General features: G+C 41.4%; 1 protein-coding gene across 1 annotated transcript in view; it reads right to left on the bottom strand.

The window, feature by feature from the left end:
* The window catches only part of ZMAT4 (zinc finger matrin-type 4), a gene marked incomplete at both ends in the record, with an annotated part of 106,601 nt that extends 100,834 nt beyond the window's left edge, over positions 1-5,767 (bottom strand). The window contains one exon of the mRNA XM_081333586.1: positions 5,666-5,767. Within this exon, the coding sequence (XP_081189712.1) occupies positions 5,666-5,767 (102 nt within the window). The remainder of the gene's footprint in view (positions 1-5,665) is intronic.
* Positions 5,768-17,239: the final 11,472 nt, after the last annotated feature.

Raw genomic sequence — 17,239 nt, 5'->3', positions numbered from 1 at the left:
CGGGCCGGATCTGGGCCCCGGGCCTTGTGTTTGACATGTCTGACCTATACCATCTCAGAAAGGTGAATGACCAGTCTCTTCTTGAAAATCTCCAGTGATGGAATGCCCACGATTCCTGGGGGTAAGCTATTGATTGTCCACACTGTCAGGAAGTTTCTCCTTAATTCCAGGTTGCTTCTCTCTTTGGTAAGTTTCCAACCATTGTTTCTCATCCTTCCCTCTGGTTCTTTGGTGAACAACCTGACCCCCTCTTCCTTGTGGCAGCCCCTCAGATACCGGAACGCTGCTATCATGTCTCCCCTATTTCTTCTTTTCTTTAGACTAGCCAAACTCAAGTCCTGCAGCCGTTCTTCATATGTTTTAGTCTCCAGGCCTTGGATCATCTGTAGTGATTCACTTAAGTAATGTGGCAAGAGAGGCTATAAAATGGGGCAAAGCTCACTTAACAAATGTCTCACTTAGCAACATAGATTTTGGGCTCAGTTATGATCATAAGTCAATGACTACCTGCATATGCCTTTTGTCCATGTGCAGAGGCATTGCAACAGTGAATCCACCATCTTTCCTGTTTTACACATACACTTCATGGTTATCTCCCCTGCAACTGAATTTAGCTTGACTCCCCATCCACCCACCCAAGTTGCTCGCCTGAGAAGTGGGCCAAAACCCTGATGCCCTGTGATGAAATCGAAGCTGAGATGAACTGGAGTGGCCCTTCCTGTTGTTGTTGTTAGCTGCAAAGTCATGTCCGACCCATCGTGACCCCATGGACAACGTTCCTCCAGGCCTTCCTGTCCTCTACCATCTTCTGGAGTCCTTTTAAGCTCACGCCTACTGCTTCAGTGACTCCATCCAGCCACCTCATTCTCTGTCGTCCCCTTCTTCTTCTCTTGCCCTCCATCTTTCCCAGCATGAGGCTCTTCTCCAGTGAGTCCTTCCTTCTCATTAGGTGGCCAAAGTATTTGAGTTTCCACTTCAGGATCTGGCTTTCTAAAGAGCAGTCAGGGTTGATCTCCTCTAGGACTGACCGGTTTGATCGCCTTGCAGTCCAAGGGACTCGCAGGAGTTTTCTCCAGCACCAGAGTTCAAAGGCCTCAATTCTTTGGCGCTCATCTGTATTCTTCATCTGTATTTCCACTCACCCACCCACCCAAATTGCAACAATTACGGCCTTCCAAAAGTGCAATGAAGCTGAGCAGTGAAGAAATCGGCATATTAAAAACAGCAATGAAGCAATTAGTGTGCTTTTTAAAAAGGAAAACGGTAGCATATAAATTGATATATTCTGATACAGAAGACTGCCTGGACCAAGAAAGCTGTGATTATAACATTTTTAGAGGAATTCCAGCCCAGTACAGTTAGTTCTGCATTCAAAAGGAGGCAACAAATTATTATAAAACAATTTTATAATAACTGGGGTTTTTTTGGGGGGGGGCGAACAGGGATCAGAAAACAACCAGCGTGGAAAAAAATATTGTAGGCGCAGTATGCAATCTTATTACAGCAATTCAAGACGGTAGCGTGCAATGCAGTTAGAGAACAAGTTTGGCAGTACAATTACCATATAAAAAAATTATTCTTTTGTTTTTCGGTGGTTCGTTCGATTTGCATTTGATTGGCTCAGCTCCTACAAAGTCAAATCAGCGTGCCAGTTCCTTTCTATATCCTTTCTATGCTTTCAATACTTCAGAATCAGGAGATTTTCTGTTTTCTCCTCTCTCTTTACTTGAGAGGTGAAAAATTAAGATTCACCTTTATTGCAGAGAGGGAGAACATTTTCCTGATCAAGATCTGCACTCAAGGAAACCAGGGAGATGAGAGACACGCAGCGGACAGGTGAAAATGCAGCGAGAGTGGCATCTCTCCTGGTCCTGCACCTTCACCACTACACCTTGCCAGCTATCTAATAATAAGTCAAGTAAGCAATGGAATCTACTTGCAGTCTACATTCATTCATTCATTTAATTTATTTATTTTATTATTTTTAATCCCATTTATATCCCGCCCTTCTCCGAAGACTCAGGGCGGCTTACAATCTAAGAAGCACAAATCAATGTGCTTAGCAACAGCCTTCATTCTATGTACAGTATATGCCTGCTTATTAGGGCTTTCGCCCCCCCCAAGCGGCATTATTACAAAGTCAGCTTATTGCCCCCCAACAATCTGGGTCCTCATTTTACCTAGCTCAGAAGGATGGAAGGCTGAGTCAACCTTGAGCCTGGTGGGACTCGAACCTGCACTAATTGCAGGCAGCTGGTGTTACTTAAGGAGGCATTAGCCCACTGCTCCACCAAGGCTCTTCACACAAATAGGCTTTCTGTAAATCAGAAAAAATAATGCTGCTTTCGGCTGCCTTCTGAGGAACACCTTGCCAAGAGCCAGGATAAGAAAATGACAGAGTTGGAAGGGACATTGGAGGTCTCCGAGTCCATCCCTCGCTCAAGCAGGAAATCTTATATCATTTCAGACAAATGGTTGTACAATCGCTACTTAAAAATCTTCAGTGTTGAAGCACCCACAACTTGTGGAGGCAAGTTGTTCCACTGATTAATTGTTCTGTCAGGAAATTTCTCCTTAGTTCTAGGTTGCTTCTCTCCTGGATTACCTTCCATCCATTGCTTCTTATTCTGCTTTCAGGTGCTTTGGAGAATAGGTTGACCCCCCCCCTCTTCTTTGTGGCAGACCCTCAAACATTGGAACATTGCTATCATGTCCACCCTAGTCCTTCTTTTCACTAGATTAGACATATACCCAATTCCTGCAACCATTCTTCAACCCTCTGCCACCACCCAGCAAGTCAATGAGCATGTTAAGCGGTCAAAGGGAATGTTAGATCCTGTTGCCACCACTCATCAACGACTGAGCTTCAGATACACACAATAGGAAGCAAAATAAATAAATGCTGCATTGATAGTTCCACTGATGTTGGGCGAAGGATCTTCCATAAGGATCCAGCAAAATCCAGGTTGGACTCTGTGCCACACACATAGCCATATAACTGTTGATCGTTTTGAAATTTGAGCAGGAGAATAAATGCTAATATCACACAAATTAAAAGAGAAAAGCCATCTTTCCTAAATATCAAAATGTTCACTTTCCATATTCATCACATTCCTTACAGTTCATCTCCTGCCTCCCCTAAGCAACTCGAAAATGTCCCACTCTTGTCTTGACCAAAAGAGCTGAAAATCATAATTTAACCTGGGTTACCCATCAGGTCTTTTTCTGCAATACAGTACACAAACTGCAAATGCATATTAAATCAAAGCTCGTAAATTTCCAACAATCATCCCCAAAGATGAAAATATCTGCTTTGCCTCTTGAGAAAACTCTAGCACCTACCTCAAAATAATGCACGGATGATTGGCTAATGATAAACAAAGTGGATGTAATGCAAAAGTCAGCCTTCAAGCTTACTATTTTTTTCCCCCTTTCAAGCCTCTTTTTTAAAGCTGAAAATAGTAGGCTACTGTCAAAAAATAACAATCTGAAAGGGAAGGGGTACTTAACTCTCCCTATTTGCCACTATCTATAGAAACACTCTAGTTGTATCTCCCTCCCTTTTTCCTCTTCCCAGAAGAAAATAAATTTGGGGAAAGTAATTTGAAGAGGAGGAACAGCGGGAGAAGAAATGGCTAAGTCATTGAATGTTCTAAAATTCAATATATTAAGGTTGGCTCATCTTTTTCTCAGCCACTGGCCATGGTGGGTGAAGAAGTGATCAGTCGCAATTAGAAGAAGACATAGGAAGGGCCCTTGGAAGTCATCTAGTCTCACCCCCTGCTTGAGCAGGAGACCTGTACCATTACAGACAAATTGCTTTCCAGTCTCTTCTTGAAAACCTCCAGTGGTGGGCAAGCCACAACATCTGAAAAGCTGGGATTTTCCTTATTTCTCTTGCTTCTGTTTCACCAGCCATACCATCATCATAATAAAAGGGCTACAGAGCTTGACAAAGATTGGCCAAGTGCAGGAATTCCTAAGGTCACACTCCACAACAAGTGAGACATATTATGTATATATTTTTTTCCACCGATGGACAAAAAATGTCTCTGTTATGAAGTGATACCACTTTTCACTTATATCCCTGTATAAATATATTATGACCCATTTTGCATTACTCTGCAGATTAAAGAAAGCTGCTTGAGGAAGTACATTTAGTTTTAAGCATATGTTCTTTAAGCATGTCTCTCCTCAAAAGGAACTCTTCCAAATGTGTTTGCTGTCTGAAGATGCCCGCTTAAACAACACTTTTGAGCTAAGATGCATATAGATATTCAGAACATGAGGAAACTGGCAGAGAATGTGTTAAATCTGGCAGAGAGTATTAAATACTATGTTATCAGATGACAAATTATATCAATCTGTACTGAAATTCTCAGAGATCAGTTTGTAGAAACACCCTTATTCCTTTCCTTCCCTTAACTTCCTGGGAAAACTTATCAGCATTAATTATACAGCTTTAGCAAAGTTTCTCCAACTCCACTTGTCATCATCAAATTTGTTCTCGGCAGGGATAGGTGATTTTTTTTTTCAATGGACACATGATCAACCTTATCATTCTTATCCTCATCCTCTGCAAAAGACATGATGATGAAAAAATAATAATATCACCAGAGTGGATGAGGGAGATAAAAGTATCATACCATTTTTGTAAGTTTTAAAGATTTGATAGTGGCTTCATAAAATCAGTACGTTAAGTTTATGCTGGTCTATGACTGTAATAAAGAATTGATTTGATACCATATGTTAAATATTTCAGAAGGTGAAACACGGACTTTGAAGAGCTATCCTCACTACAGAAACCTAAGTAAAGCATCCCAGACTTGTGCTTGTGTATAACAATACACAAAAGAACTGGACCTTATTTTATGGGACAATTTTTCAGGTGACAGTTCCTCTTTCATTCTTCTCTTTTCCAGCTTGATGCCAAGTCTTTAAACCATTTCTCCACTACTGACTTAAAACATCTACGTAATATCACCCAACCATCGCTGAAGTGGTAGAAAACCTATCTTTTTCGGTTTGCACAATAGTGTTTGGATGATTCTAGGAGACCCTAAGTAAGTTAGTCCCTTGACCATCCTCATTGTTTGTCACAGGACATGTTCTAGTTTCTCTGAAGCTTTCTCGAAATTGATGCCACCCTCTTGATTTATTGATTTGAAATCAAGACGTCTTGGTTGAGGACTAAGGGAGTCACGATAGCAGTGTTCCAATATTTAAGAGGCTCCTACAAAGACAAGGGGGTTAAATTACTTTTCCAAAGCACCAAAAGACAAGACAAGAATGGATGGATGGAAACTAACCAAGGAGAGAAAACAACCTAAAACTAAGGAGACATTTCTTAACAGTGCAAGCAATCAACCAATGGAATAGCTTGTCTTCAGAAGTTGTGGGTGCTCCATCCCTGGAGGCTTTCAAAAAGAGACTGGACAGCCATTTGTCTGAAATGGCATAGGGTCTTCTATTTGAGCAGGGGTTGGACTACTAGAAGACCTCAAAGGTCCCTTCCAACTCTATTCTATGTTCTACCATAAAATGAGGACCCTCCTGCTTTGTCTATTTCCTTCAAACCCACTGTTAGATTACCAATTTGCAACAAACCTAAAACAACAAACCAGACACCAGGTTTTCCCGCACTCTCCAGCATCACACGCCTTACCTCATAGTGAGCCACACGCTGTGATTCTGATATTAGCTGAGCACTGCATACCCTGCAATAACTTTCTGTGAATAATTCTTGATCGATCTCCGATGACTTCATCTGTTTAAGAGAGAAAAAAAATGATCGGGAGGGTGTTATGATCACCTCCTCAGCGTGTAACTGTGGCAGATACGAACTACGGTTTACATCAACCCTTGAAAAGCTCTGACTAATTTCCCCCCCCCCTCAGGGTGTGTACGTCACAATTAGTCAAAATGGGCATTCTAACTGAATCAGACTTTACAAGGAAAAAGAAATGCCTCTTAATTATGTAGACTGTCAACTCCCTGAAGCCTCAGCTGTCAGTGAGCTTTTAGAAGTCTTGTCAATCTTGGGAGAACTTAGAGAAAAGGACAAGTTATAAGTGCAAAAGTATTCAGTGGAGCCAAAGTGACAATGCATTTGAAGTTGAATGTTAAGTTTTGTGTCAACCCACAAGCATTTCAAGACTGGGGGGGCGGGATACATCTTGCCAATCAAATATAACCAGAGGGAGAGTCCATGTGATTTTTTTTAATGTCATCAAATCTTCCTTTCTCAGAGGCTGCTCTGCCCTGAGGTTGGAGAGGGGTTTGTCCTTTTCCCCCCAACTTCATCCAGATGGGGATCTTGAGTTGAGTTGCTTTTAGAAGATCATGCAGGCTCTGAAAGTCTCAGAGGAGCCCAAAGCAAGCAATTAATTGACTTTGGTTGAGACCCAATGAACAACAATTAGATGCAATGCCAATTTTTGTATTCTGTGATTTTTCATGTTTGGAGGACAGAATGAAAATGTGGAGTCCTTTTTTCCCTTTAAAGTCCCAAAATGTGCTCTCACTTCCCCCAAAACTGAAGAAGTGCACTAGAAAAGTAAAAATCATTTTTAAATGAAGAGTTTTATCATTTTACTTTTAAAAAATCTGAAACAAAACAAAAAAAGACAGCTGCTTGCCTGTCTCTAGATTGTCTTCTATGTTCTATTTTAAAATAGGTTTATTTGGTTGTAGCTTAAAGCAATATATTGTGCTGAATGTCTAGTGTTATTTTGACATGGATCTTTCTACTTGGATAAAATAGGATAAGGTGTTTATATGATTTTGGTTCGCAGTATCCTTACTAAAGGAATTTTCCAACATAAATTGGGCTAAATACCATACCATACCAGTAATCCTCAACCTACAACTGTTCATTTAGGGATAGTTTGAAGTTACAACAGCACGGGAAAAAGTGTCATATGACCAGTTTTCACACTTATGGCCATTGCAGCAAATCCAAATTTGGGCACTAGGCAACTGGTGAGAACATTGCACTGCAATCCAGTTTATGGCATTTGCACTGTCCCAGAGTCACAAGCAAAGTCAATGGGGAAGCCAGATTCATTTAAGAATTGTGTTACTAACTTCAGAACTGCAGTGATTCACGTCACAACTGTGGCAAGAAAGGTCATAAAATGGGCCAAATATCTTAACAAATGTCTTTCTTAGCAGCAAAAAATTTGGGCTCACTTGTGGCTGTCAACTCTGCTAACATCGGATGTTCTTGCTTTGACAATATATGAAAATGCAGCCATTTCCCCTTAACTTGTGTGTTACTTTTAGAGTTAGATGATGCTGGGGGGGGGGGGAGAGAAGGAAGAATGTGCATGGGAATTAGTTAGACATAACCACCTCATAGTAGAGTGTTTTTTCAAGGCTGTTTGAAATAAGAGATGATAAGGAATGGCGGGTTGGAGAACTGGAGGGAAGGTCGGCATTTCAAACTAATTGGAGAATGTGATTTTGGACTGTTAATTAGAGGAGGGAATTGTGCTTTGATATTATGTGTTTAGGGGAGGAGAATTCAGATTTTGCCTTCAACCATGTACATGCCGATGCCATGCAACTTGAATAAAGAGTTTCATGGGTCGGAACCGTGACACTTACAAGAAAAAAGTTCTCCAACCACATCATTGCTTCAATGATGCTGTGCCTCTGTAGTTCTTGGGAGACCAGAAAAAAAGGGGTGTCAGTTTTGCTCCCCTCCCATAACTCACAAAAATTAGCACATCAACTGTCACAGAGAAGAATGCTGCTAGAACCCATGGCTTCATCATCTTAGCCTGTTAGTCCTACATTCCTGGATCCAGAGCTTCTCTGAAGCCTGTAGGACAGGGGTCTTCAAACTTGACCCTTTTATGACTTGTGGACTTCAACTCCCAGAATTCCTCAGCCAGGCACACTGGCTGAGGAATTCTGGGAGTTGAAGTCCACAAGTCATAAAAGGGCCAAGTTTGAAGACCTCTGCTGTAGGATTTGATCTCTTCAACCCTGTATGAAGAGCAAAGTTAATAAGGAAGCAGTTTGCTTTGTTATCTTCACCTTCCTAGATTCCTAGAAGACTTCCAAGGTCCCTTCCAACTCTGTTATTCTTTATTTTTTTCACAGTCCCAGAGAATTAACATCCATCAGCCACAGGAGCTGAAATGCTCGTCTGAGCTCAGAGCCTTTCCAACTGAAGCAGTTTCTGAACTTTGCAAGCAGAAGGGGTCTGATAGCACCTTTTCCAACTAACAAATGTTATTAAAAGGCATAAACTTTCATGCTTATTTCAAGCTTTGCTCTCCTTTTTCTCTCGGCACTTTCCTGCCTTAAGCCTCTTGGTTATGGATAACTGCTATAGAGGATAAGGTCTTAGGCAGCAGACTTAATGTGCAAGTAATCATTTGTCCAGCCACAGAATGTCCAAAATCTTCTTTACTGAATTTACTGAAGTGAAAGTTGAGCTGCAGAAATCTCAGCAACTAAACTACTTTCCACTAGAACTTATTTACCTCCTAATACCTTAAGGCGGGGCCTGTTATACCATATTTTCCGGCGTATAAGACGACTGGGCGTATAAGACGACCCCCTACATTTCCTGTTAAATTATAGGGTTTGGGCTATACTCGCCGTATAAGACTACCCCTCTTCCAACGCACACTAAATAAAAATTAAAAAACATCAGATTTGATTTTAATATGGTAATTTTAATTCAAATGCTTATGACATGCAGGTGCTTAGTAGGAAAACTGTCACTTATAAACATAAGGCTGTTTGTCATCAAACATGTAAACATAAAACAGTGCAAGTGGAAATAATAATAATAATAATAATAATAATAATAATAATAATAATAATAATAATAATAAGTTGGAGGGGACCTTGGAGGTCATCTAGTCCAACCCCCTGCTAAGGCAGGAAACCCTATAAACCCTGTAAAAAATCACAGACTGCAGCTTCTTCTCCAATTGGTCCCACTTTCCCTGCGCAGACTAAATGGGAGATCCGCTCCAGGTTTTCCAGCCAGCCCTGTCCCTAAATTTTCAGCACCCGGCGTATAAGACGACCCCTGACTTTTGAGAAGATTTTCATGGGTTAAAAAGTAGTCTTATACGCCAGAAAATACAGTAATTTCTTTGTGATGGCTTTACTGTGAGCAGGCATGTTTTATTAGTTTTTTAGTTTAATTGAGAATGACTGCAGGTGTCTATTTGCAAAACCTTCTCCTGAAGCCTTATCACTCCAAGAACATATTCTTACGGGTTGTTCTGTCACATCACAGAAGTTAATAAATTCCCTGAAAAGGATACACATACGCACACCCAACCATCATTTGCCACTAAAGGCTTTGTTGGAGCCAGCTGGGGGCATCCAACTGTTTGTAACTTCTTTCCTTGCTGACTGAGCATCTCCAGAGATAAATTGGAGAGCAAGAATACCATAAAGCCTTGAACAGCACTAAACAGCGCAACCGTGCTTTCAAATGTTGGGAAAATGGCATTTTTTGGAAAGCATCTTGCAAGATCCAATCATCCCTGGAAAGAAATGAGTTTGGGAGGAGCCAGGATGAATATATATATATATATATATATATATATATATATATATATATATATATATATATACACACACACACACACACACAGAGTTTACGACCTCCCTTTCCATAGCTGTGAAGTGAATCACTGAAGTTATTAAGTCAGGAATGTGGCTGCTAAATGAATCTGGCTTCCCCATTGACTTGGCTTTTCAAAAGGTCACAAAAGAAGAACGCATGACCCCGGGAGACGGCAACCATCATAAATCAGAATCGGGTGCCGAAGGTCTGAATTTTGACCACGTGACTGTGGGGATGCTGCCACAGTCATGTGAAAAACAGTCATAAGTCACTTTCTTCAGTGCCATTTGAACAGCCCATAAACGAATGGTTGTAAGTCAAGGACTACCTGTGCAACATTTTATTTATGTGTAAATGTATAGTTCACCTTTTCTTAACACGAGATACATCAGAGGTCTTCCCCTAGTTTTTTCCCATAAAAGCGACCCTCTAGGGTGGATTAGATTGAAAAATACGTTAATTGTATCAAAATGTCTTCATGAATTTTTCTGAATAAAACAGAATTTGAACCTGGCTCTCCTAGGTTCTAATCCAATTGCTTCACTACTTCAACCCTGCAAGGCAGGAAAGTCTCTGTGTTTGTGGATTCAGACCAACAGTCCTGTCCCCCACAATTCACCAGCAGCCAAGCAGATAGTTCCCCAAACCTTTGTAAGCATGAAGCAAATACACCCCATCCCTTTATCTGATGTGTGTATCCATGTTTGCTGATGTCACGGTCCTGTAAGCGAAGACTTAATCATAGAAGCAGGCTGTGAATGAAACAGATTGGAGCCATTTTTGTGTTTAAGGAAAGCCATCACTTCCTGTAGATAGAGTCTTTGTATTAGAAGGAATTTATATTCGTGCAGGGACAGTTCTGAGATTTATGCAGAATTTTTCTGAACGAAAAAGAGGGTATGTGTTACTTGAGACCCAATAAGGCCAGTTAACTGGGTTTAGGCATGTCTAGTGACTGACCTGCATTTTTTAATCATCAGCTGGAAGAGAGTCCAGCTTAGACAAGCTAGCTTTCCCAATTTACTTTTGCAAGTGGTGACATAACAAACTTTTGCTCATACTCCAGTCAGATAATTACTTTCCTCCTTTGCTGAAGCAGGCGCCCAATAACTGCTAGAAACTTAATCCAAATCCTTCCCTTGCTGATCCTAAACTAAGCAACTCTGGAGGTGGTGGGCAATAAAACTTGCTCAACAAAAGCAGCCCCTTATTGAGTTAATTCCGCAGACTTGTCCCTGCCACTTGAGCTCAACTGGCAATTAGGGAAGGAACCCTAGTGCTGTAGGTAATTAATGAAGACAACTCAAATACAACGATTGTTTTGGTCCTGGTATCCCTTCATGTCCTATTTCAACAGCCATCCTGAAAATTCAAAATTAGCCAGCAACAGACCCCTTTTCAAGAAATTCCTAGTTGTTTTCTTGAAGATCTGTGGTGGAGTGTAGTCTGGATTCCCAGGAGGGAAGGGCTGCATTCCAAGAGAGGACCAAGAGACACCAAAGTTTAGATAGTTTGGTAGGGAGAAAGAGAGTTAAGAATGCTCCTTCCTAACGATTCTCAGGGTATATTTATGGTAATGCAAACAGCTGCTTTCATTTGGGAAAAAATCCTGCCTGAAGGGGAAGAGCAATAAAGGAAACTGCTCAGAAGTAACTCTATTTGTCTTAGTTTGGGGACCCGACAAGGTTATGTTTTCTCCAAATCAAGTTGATCCCCAAATGCACACTGTTTTGTATACGCTTAGGATTAACTCAGGAACTACAAACCGGAGAGAAGCATTGAGACTCAGTGTGTTGGTTGCTTCACTTTAAGATGTGGGGCTGAGCATCCGCTACAAGTCTCACATCCAGGCTTAGAGCTCTCCAGTTTAATGATCCTGGATGCTGTTTGGCTGAAGCTGCAGGGACGCAAATGCAGGTCCCAGTTATGAGTCAGTAGACCGCATGACACAGCCTACAATGGGAGGAAACAAGAGACCCGAAGGCAGCCCCCAGCCCCAGCTGTGAGTGCCATTAAAGAAGCCAACACCACCCACTTTGTAGTACATTGTACTTTTCTTGTGCTCCAGGCAGTCAAATGCCACCAAGATGTCCCCAGTTGTGTTAAATTAAAATGTCACCCAAATAATATCAATAATTTAGCCTGGGTTTTTCTTTTATCTTTAGAGTATACCGAGGAGGGATGTTATTTTTTCTCTTTTTTTAGTAGAAAGGAATACAACGACGCTTCCTCTGGTTTTGTGAACATTTACAAACAGGGAGGCAGAAGAACTTTCTTGCACAATTTCTCCTCTGGCAATTCTGGTTCCATTTGTTGAAAGAGACTTGACGCTGAAAACAAAAAAATTTTGGGGAAATTCTCACAATGAAGACTGGTGTCCTTGCACTGACATGGTGCAGATTATGAAGGAAGGCAGATGTGTGTCAAGGCCCTGTTGTTCATTACATAACAATCTGTCCAGAAATGCACCCCACACTTCATTCAGTCCCTGGCAGATCCCAAGAACCAAGAAAGAAATTATCAGACCTGCCTCAGCTTGAACCTTTAAGCAAAAATGATCCTTAACTCAATTTGTTGAGAAAGGCATAGTTTACTAAAGGTCAAGTGAAATACAGTAGAGCAAAGCCAGAACTTAAACTAGTGTGCCAAATTCCCCAAGCATAAATTTCCCCCTCTTAGGTACTTCCCATCGCTGGTCCCCCATCGTCCAATCATATTTAAAGATGATGTTTTTGGAACAGTCACTTCAAGTGTGGGATGGCAAGCAGCTACTTTCCATTCCCAGCCATCTGACCTTGAAGTCATGTCTCAGGAAGGTACAGTGAACAGTGAAGCCTTCCCCCCTCCCATCCAGCTCCCCCCCCCCCAGTTTACAGCACACTGGTACCGAGCGATAGCAGAGCGCAGGTGTGAGGTGGCAATTCTGACAGACATGTTAAATTACTTCTAAACAGTTTCCTTTATTGTTGCTAACCTATAAACAGAGATCTTGCCAAACTGAAGCAAATATCTGCATCACTATAGATATATACTGAGAATTGCTAGGGAGAAGCCTTCTTTACTCTCTTTCTCCCAACCACACACTCTAAGCTTTGCTGTCTCTTTGCTCTCTGGAATGCAGCCCCTCCCTCCTGGGAATCCAGACTACATTCCACCACAATCCCAAATGAAAGAGGACTTAGGATCTCAGCAGTGATGTTTCAGTCTCCATTACAAGACAGTCCTGCTCTTGAGAACTGCCTGGATATTTTATCCTCCCCATTGTCTACCTATTTCTCTGCTCATATACCGGTATTTGGTGGAGAATATTTCAGAAGTCACTCATGGCCTGTTCTAGTAATCTGGATATCATGCCACATTTGGTTAGTTTCAACCTTGCATGTTATCTGAACCCAACCAGTGTAGTTTGTAAATCATATTTAATGACATGGTGAAACGTGAAGCTGCTGTGGTTGGTTATCAAACCGTGATTATAACAAATGTTACATGGCCACATAGCCAATGGCAGATGTAGTAAGCACTTTCTACTCAGAGCACTCACGTTTTTTCAGAAAGGGATTAAAAGAGATAGCTAACAGTTTTAGGTAAGCTTGTGTTTTTCCAGACAGAACAAAAGTTAGACAGTTAGTTAGTCTCAAGTTAGCATTCATTCTATCCTGGACATGTTAATATGAATTTTTCAAATTTGCTTGCCACATCCTACATAGTGGAACTCTTTCTCTCACTAACATTAACATTCTTTGGAAAAGCATTTTTGTTAATTTCCCTTAACAAAGTGAATGGAAATTATGAAAAAAAAAGTTACAGAAGAAAAATTCAGCTACACTCCGAGGACAATACATTGTATTTCTAAACTTATTCAGGTAGAACCTCAACTTACAATCGTTCATTTAGTGACCATTCTAAGTTTCAACGGCACTAAAGAAAACAAATTATAACTGTTTTTCACACCTACGGCTGTTGCAGCATCCCCAGGGTCATGTGATCAAAATTTAGATGCTTGGCAACTGAATCATGTTCATGATGGCTGCAGTGTCTCCGGGTCATGTGATCACCTTTTGCAACCTTCTGATAAGCAACATCAATGGGGAAGCCATTAACAATTGCAGCGATTCACTTAACAACTGTGGCAAGAAAGGTGGTAAAATGGGATGAAACTCACTTAACGACTGCCTCAGCAACAGAAATGTTGAACTCAATTGTGGTCGTAAATTAAGGACTACCAGTTATTCATCCTACAAACCATAGTGTCTTCTAGCCATAAGCCTAACTACCAAGAGGCTTTTAATAATGTATTTTTGACTCATTAGATATTTCAAGTATTTGAAAGATGCCTGCTCTCTCTTCATGGCCTGCACACAAGATGGTTTTGCCATTACTATTAATCCTGATCTCACTGGTGTCTAAGATAGCTAGTCATCTTGTAGCCATCAAAGATCCAGAGAGGTTGAGCAGGTTGTCCAGTCTGGTTTAGCATGCTCACATTCCATTTCAAGTATTTACTCAACTTTATTTGATCCATTCACTAGCAAATACAACATACTACATATTTTAAAATTACTATCTCCATTAAAGATATAAAATTACTACTGCTCCAATAAAGATGTCAAAAGACTGCTACGTGCTTAACTATAAGCCAAAATTAGCAATGACATGTTGAAATGAGAATTATACCACAGCCCATCTTAAGGTCAGAGATAATTGAGAGGCCTGCCATAAAAAGTGAGCAAGAAGGACATCCATCATTTTCCGTTAGGATCATCATATACATCCACATACATACACAGTCACACATCATCAAGGCTAGCAAACATCCTTCACAACTTCTAGAGTAGCATTTCCCATCTTGTTTGTCACGGTTTTCTTTATTGTTCCTCACCTATAGATATAATCTTGCCAAACTAAAGCATGCTAACACCCCCAGAAAACATATATACTGGGAACTATTAGGGAGGAGCGGTCTTCACCCTCTTTCTCTGACACAAACTATCTGAACTGAATTGTCTCTTGCTCCTCTGGAATCAACCCCTCCCTCCTGGGAATCCAGACTACGTTCCATAACAGTAACTGAATACCTGGAGTTGAAGTGCTCACAATCATCAGCCCTTCATCATGCTAGCTTGGGGGTGGGGGGGGAATGCACTCCAGCAGAAATAAAATAAACCAGCACGAAAAAGAAAAGATTAATTCATGCATTCTTAAAATAGAGTTGATATAACCTCAATTCATTGGATAAAATAATGCTGTCTAGGTACCTGCCATGTAATTTCCTCACATTTTTCTTCCTTTGCAAAAATAAAACTTTTCTTTTTTCCAAGGATGCCCCAGGGTGGCTGAGAACTTATTTCATATTTCTCACAGTAAGTTTTTAAAATTTTGTTTACCCTGGCAGTGACTATGGTCGCTGCATTTTTTCCCCCTATTACATATGATTCCATCCCTTTGCAGATGGCAAGAGTTCTCTCAAAGGACTGTCTCTAAGAGATATCAGGGAGCTTCAGCCAGCCAACAAGAGGATTGCAGGACACAAGACAAAGCCTTTGTATGCGTTCCTCACTCACCCATCACTAACAAAATAAAACACACCACCCATGAGAACATCACTCAAAGTTTCTGGTCCTATGAATGACATTTTAAAGAGCACCGCTTTCATCCAAAGGAATAAGAAACACTAGCAGGGGGAAATGTAGGAAACAGGCATTTGGGAAAGAAAATGGTCCAACGCATAGGAAAGAAGTTTGAGGTGGGCTGGGAGACATGTCCATTGGTGTAGGACTAAAGATAACTCAAGCAAGAGCCCCTCTGCTCTTATCTTGGATGCCTTCAAGGAGAGGTGGAGAAGCCCCGTTGGGATACTTTCATGTGCATGAAGCGTGAAGTTGAAGTTGATGGCTCCAAGGGCTTCCTTCCAGCCTACATTCTATGATCTGTCCTGTAACATAGAATTTTGGGGAAGAGTCCAAATATGGACCAAGGAGAATATTTGTAACTCAGGATTGAAAAGAGGGCTCCTTACTGCTCTTTGAGCTTGACTTCTTGCAGATGTTTCGTTATCCAAACTAGGTAACATCATCGTTGCTGATGTTGTTACCTGATTTGGTAATGAAATGTCTACATAAAAACAACCAAGCTCAGAGAACAACAAGGACCCCTCACGTCCAACTATTCTTTGGGCTGTCCTTTTCAGAAGTGCTGCAAATGGTACAGATTCCTTTCTTATTCCTATCAGGCACATCACTCATAGCATCCAAAGAACTCCCTTCCTACAAGCTGCTGATCCCTAGACCAAAGATAAATCTAGGATCTAAACACACTGCAGTGTAATTATCGAAGTTCAATGCCTGTGAGCTCACATTCCGATAAGGGATAGATATTACTTAACAGGTGCCTGACAAGTCCCTACAAGAAGGAAAACAGATCTATAATGCCTCCTTCTGATCAGGAGTGAATATAGCAGTATTTCAGAAGGTTTGGGAAAAGCCCAAGGGCCAAAATATTTCAAGCTCTGATCCAGGCAACAAATGGCAAGTTGTCTTACTTCTTACGACAGCAAAATATGAGCTCAGCACAGGAAGGATTGAGTTCTGTTGTGGTCTGGTACTGGGGAGAAACTCTTAAGTCAGGGTGCAGTCAGCAGAAATGTGGCTAGGAATACCAAGGAGCAGATGGGTACACATGACTCATTGCACTAGGATGCATTATACAAAGTTAATGTCTCATGTCCTCAGTGAAAGAAGCAGGAGCTGCATCAGAAGACAGGAAGACCATCTGGCGGAGTTCTACGATCATCAATCAGAATGAACTGGTGGGATTCATTTCCATCGACACAGGCAGATATTGGAGGAGTAAATGAGCCACATGCGAAGATGGTATAAATACGGTACAGAGTCATCAATGATTCCCTCCTCGTCCTCCATTTAGACGCACAGGTCCCATCATGTGTTGGTTGTTATGGTAACAGGAGTTTCATCCAAACAGCAGCGTGTATCAGTTTGCCAGAACTTAGCCCCAAGCTCTGAGAACCTTGCTGGGGTGAAGGACAAGGACTTCTCATCAGAGGACTTTGAGTGGGTTGGATTATTTAAACACACAGTCACTGTGGGACCAATTCTACTAGCCTGTGCCCAAAGGATGCTCAGCCCAGAAAGTTGCATGGGCAGAATACGTGTGCATGAAAAAAATATCAGCCCGAGGGTGCGTGCTTTCTTCCCAATAAATGAACAGCACATGCGAATAGCTCAAAATGTCTATCCACATTTGAACTATAATACTTTTTGAGCTGCAGCAGAACGGCTCCTACCGCCACATCACCGGCATCCGCTTGGACGATAAACGGTGCCTTGGTGGAGCAGTGGGCTAATGCCTCCTTAAGTAACACCAGCTGCCTGCAATTACTGCAGGTTCGAGTCCCACCAGGCTCAAGGTTGACTCAGCCTTCCATCCTTCCGAGGTAGGTAAAATGAGGACCCAGATTGTTGGGGGCAATAAGCTGACTTTGTAATAATGCCGCTTGGGGGGGGGCGAAAGCCCTAATAAGCAGGCATATACATAGAATGAAGGCTATTGCTAAGCACATTGATTTGTGCTTCTTAGATTGTAAGCCGCCCTGAGTCTTTGGAGAAGGGCGGGATATAAATG

Source organism: Vipera berus, assembly GCF_964194415.1.
Source record: "Vipera berus genome assembly, chromosome: 8".
NCBI classification, from domain to species: Eukaryota; Metazoa; Chordata; class Lepidosauria; order Squamata; family Viperidae; genus Vipera; species Vipera berus.
Note: the sequence above shows the minus strand (reverse complement) of the source record. Positions and strands in the feature narration are given on the sequence as shown.